We start from the raw sequence: 3,566 nt of genomic DNA, 5'->3' as shown, positions 1-3,566 counted from the left end.
CGTATGTTCATTTGTACTGAGCATTTTGCTTTAGCACGCAGTTCTTGCATTCCCTCCAAGAACACTATGTCGCACTGGAGCGCAATGCCCTGGTATTGCTGAGCTGCACTGACTGTGGTCACGGTAATATTTATGTCCTGTGCCTGTCAGTGTGTTAGGGAATGAAGCTAAACAAACTTTGCAACGCTGATAAACCCGCTCTGATTATTTTTGCCCCATCCTTTTCATTGGTGTAACAAAGTGCCAGGTTCACATTTGGAACAGCCTGTGCTGCAAGATGAGGTATTTCCTAGCATCGAGGTTTCCACTACCCTTCCTGGCTCTTGGATCAGGCTTTTCAAAAAAGGGTACTTCTTCAGAGAGGTTCGTGACGTTTCACTTTTTAAATGCGCAGCATTTAATAATGGGAGGTACAGAGCTTTCTCTTCTCCTGGGCTGGAAGCCAGAAGCCTGCATGGGCTAAGAGCAAATGGATCAGCCCAGGAGTGGCAGAGAAAAGACCTCCTGGTTTCTGCAGCTCTTAGTAGATCCTCTGGTGTCTAGTAACTTGCATATGCCACGTGAAACTTCTGGGGTTGAGGCATGCAGGCAGGATACCTGTTACTTGTGCGGCTTCTTTGGATGAGGTGATGTCACACAGTGGCCTCCCCTGCACTGGGAAAATGAATAAGGGCCAAAATACAGACTCATTCACAAATAATTAAGTGGAGTAAATAAGAAAGAGCAATCTAATGTAAATAGCCAGCAGAAGGAAATACTGTTTCACACAACATACTATTAACCTGTAGAAATCATTGCCCTAGGGTGGAGTCAAACCCAAAAACACAGCAAACCTCAAAGCACTGATTGAATAGCATTTCTGTAGGATTCTGAAAGGACTTTAGAAAGGCCATGAAACTCCCTGTTTCAAAAGGATTAATTATTAGGGGTAAACAGAAGACAACAAAGGGAGGGGCAGATTCTCTCCAATCCATTAATCCCTCCAACCCTCTTCAGCATCATCCATGGTCAGACACAGTAAAAGCCAGAATACAGTCAGATAGACTAGGCACAGAACTGGGAATGGTATTGGTTTATTAATCTTTCCCTGTAAAAACAAAAATTAAGTGATGCTTGCAGAATTTATCTTTCAAGATCTTTCTACCTTCCTGGTGCTTTTTCAATTAAAAAAAAATTTACTAACACAAGGAAAGCTGTAAACTCTGCAGCCATAACTTACAGCCAGGTTTGGGGAGATTTCAGCTTCCCCGCTGCTTTCAGCGTTGTCTAAATCTCGTGTTAGAAACGTAGCGCAAATGAAAAACTGATCGATACCCCAAAACGACATTCAAAAATGAGAAATAAATTATACCATTGTTTGTAGTATTATCTTCCATGTTGACTGTGAGAAGTTATTCTGAAGAGCTTTTTATTAGACTTTAACAATCAAAATAACAACTCTTGATGTCCATAAGACACAGTTCCTGTGAAGACAGGCACCTTACAGATCCCAAGCATTCAATTTTTAAAATTCCTCGAAAAGACAGAATTTTTGTTTTTATTGTAATATTTCCTGGACTTCACAATTTAGCACCATGTCTTCATTTCCTTTGTTGTGCAAACATGCATGACAGTATTTTGAAAGCGTCTGTCTCTAGAAAACCACTGAGGAAGCCTCACAGACAAAGGAAAACACAGAGGGAACAATTGCGAAGATTTATTTAGCGCATTCTGTGCTTGGCACTTAGAAACAGAGTTTCGTGCATAGGGCAAATCTTTATACACCTTTTTCTTCATACATATTTTACATACCATTTTTATTGCCCTCTTTTATATTCATAATATTGAATCCCTCACTAGGCATATAAATACATATATCTACAACACCTCACAACAAATCTCAATAATATCTGTGTTCTGTTACTTGGTATTTGCATTTTCACACAACTTAAATGCATAGCTTGCACCAAGCTACAACTGTTTTCTTATTTTTAAAAGATTTGAAGAGAAAAAAAAAAGGAGAAGAAGAGAAGAAAAAAACAGAAAAGAAAGATGTCAAAAGGCAATGATCTATTTGGTTAAACAGAGATCACGTGGCAGGCGGGAGGTTGGCGAATACTCGCCCTCACTGTTACTGAAATGCTAATGGTTTTCTATGGCAACTCTTGCATGCAAGGTGAGGGAGGCCAGCTGCACTTCGGTAGAGCAGAGCTCTCCTTTCTCAGTGCTCTTCCCCATGAGCTCAGTCTGGACAGTGTCCTCCCATCGGGCTGAGTGCTATGGGACGCATGTTCCCCACAAAGGCTGTCATCCATTTGGTTTAGGTGCCCCACTTCAGATCCCATCAACAGGAGCTGAGCTCCCCGCATCTTTCCGAAGATCAGTCCCTGCTCATGTCTGAGGCTCACTTGTGGGTTAAAACTTTTCTCTCTCTTCCCTTTCTCCCGTCTCCATCCGCAGGCTGGGTGCTGGTAAGCTCGACCCTCACAAAGAAACTGTCGGTTGGGCAGAGCTGTGGTGAAAATGCAGAAACCTCTTTGGAAGGAGATGCTCCAGCCCAGCAGCACCATTCCTCTGCTACAGTGAGAGAAGGACTCACACGCCACTGCTGGCTTCAGAAATGGGCTGAGCCACTCCAGCAATGAGGAACGGTCTGGGAAGGGGAACGTCTTTAAAGCTATGGGCAGTGCAGCTTCAGAGGACGAAGCCTTGGGAGACTGCCTTTCTTCAACACCCAGAGGAGGCAGTACAGGCTTGCGGCTCCCTCCACGCTGAGAGCTCACACTAGCTGAGAGTTAATGCATAAATGGTATATTCAGCTCCTTCTCTTCACCTTCTTGTTAAAGTCGTGCCCTTCTCTCTGCAATGTCCAGAAAGAGCAGACACTCTGTGCCAGATCTGGAGGCCCTGGACTACAACAAGCTGCAGTGGCTGTCAGTCAAGGCTTTCCACAATATTTTGTGGCACATATCTAGACAGCGTGTGTTCTTTTTTATCATTTCAATACTAGTTCCACTATAAGTTTGAAGGCAAAAAGGTACTAGGATGGGTTTACCCCTGGAAATTATGAAGGTCCAGCTGCCTTCAATGCCAGGGAGAGGCACAGCTTGTTAGACCATGTGCACAGACATCTGTGAGGAGGAGCCCTGGACCGCACCATACTGTCTGTTGTCACAGGCATTGGCTGTCTGCTGGTTGCCGGATGGAGGGCTGATCATGTGCATCCCATGATCCATCCCTGTGGAAAGGTATTGCCTCTCTCCAAAGGCCCCACTGGATGGAGAAGAGCAGAGTAAAGTGCTTTGGGAGGTGGTGAGTTTCTCCGGGCTCGCCGCCAGCCTGGGGGAAGCAGGGAAATTGTATCCATAGAGGTTGTAGGGATTGTGCAGGGAGAAGGCGTTGTAGGAGCTCTGCTGCATGTGGCCACCACCAAACATGTGTGAAGAGGAGGAAGTGGAGGCAGGGTTGCCTGCTTGCATGACATACTGAAACTGGGAGCTGGGGAAGGATCCCAGCTGGCCGCTGTATGCCTCCATCTTGCTGTTGCTGGGCAGGGAAGAAGGGGTCGGGCATCCTGAGGTCAAGGG

General features: G+C 45.2%; 1 protein-coding gene across 1 annotated transcript in view; it reads right to left on the bottom strand.

Annotated features, from left to right (window-relative positions):
- Nucleotides 1-3,081: 3,081 nt before the first annotated feature.
- Nucleotides 3,082-3,566, bottom strand: part of TBX15 (T-box 15) — a 38,942-nt gene continuing 38,457 nt past the window's right edge. Inside the window, exon 8 of the mRNA XM_010146359.1 lies at nucleotides 3,082-3,549. Within this exon, the coding sequence (XP_010144661.1) occupies nucleotides 3,090-3,549 (460 nt within the window). The 3' untranslated portion in view covers nucleotides 3,082-3,089. The remainder of the gene's footprint in view (nucleotides 3,550-3,566) is intronic.

The sequence above is a fragment of the Buceros rhinoceros genome, unplaced genomic scaffold (assembly GCF_000710305.1).
Source record: "Buceros rhinoceros silvestris isolate BGI_N320 unplaced genomic scaffold, ASM71030v1 scaffold202, whole genome shotgun sequence".
Classification (NCBI taxonomy): domain Eukaryota; kingdom Metazoa; phylum Chordata; class Aves; order Bucerotiformes; family Bucerotidae; genus Buceros; species Buceros rhinoceros.
The sequence above is the reverse complement of the archived record's forward strand: the minus strand, read 5'-3'. Positions and strand labels throughout refer to the sequence as shown.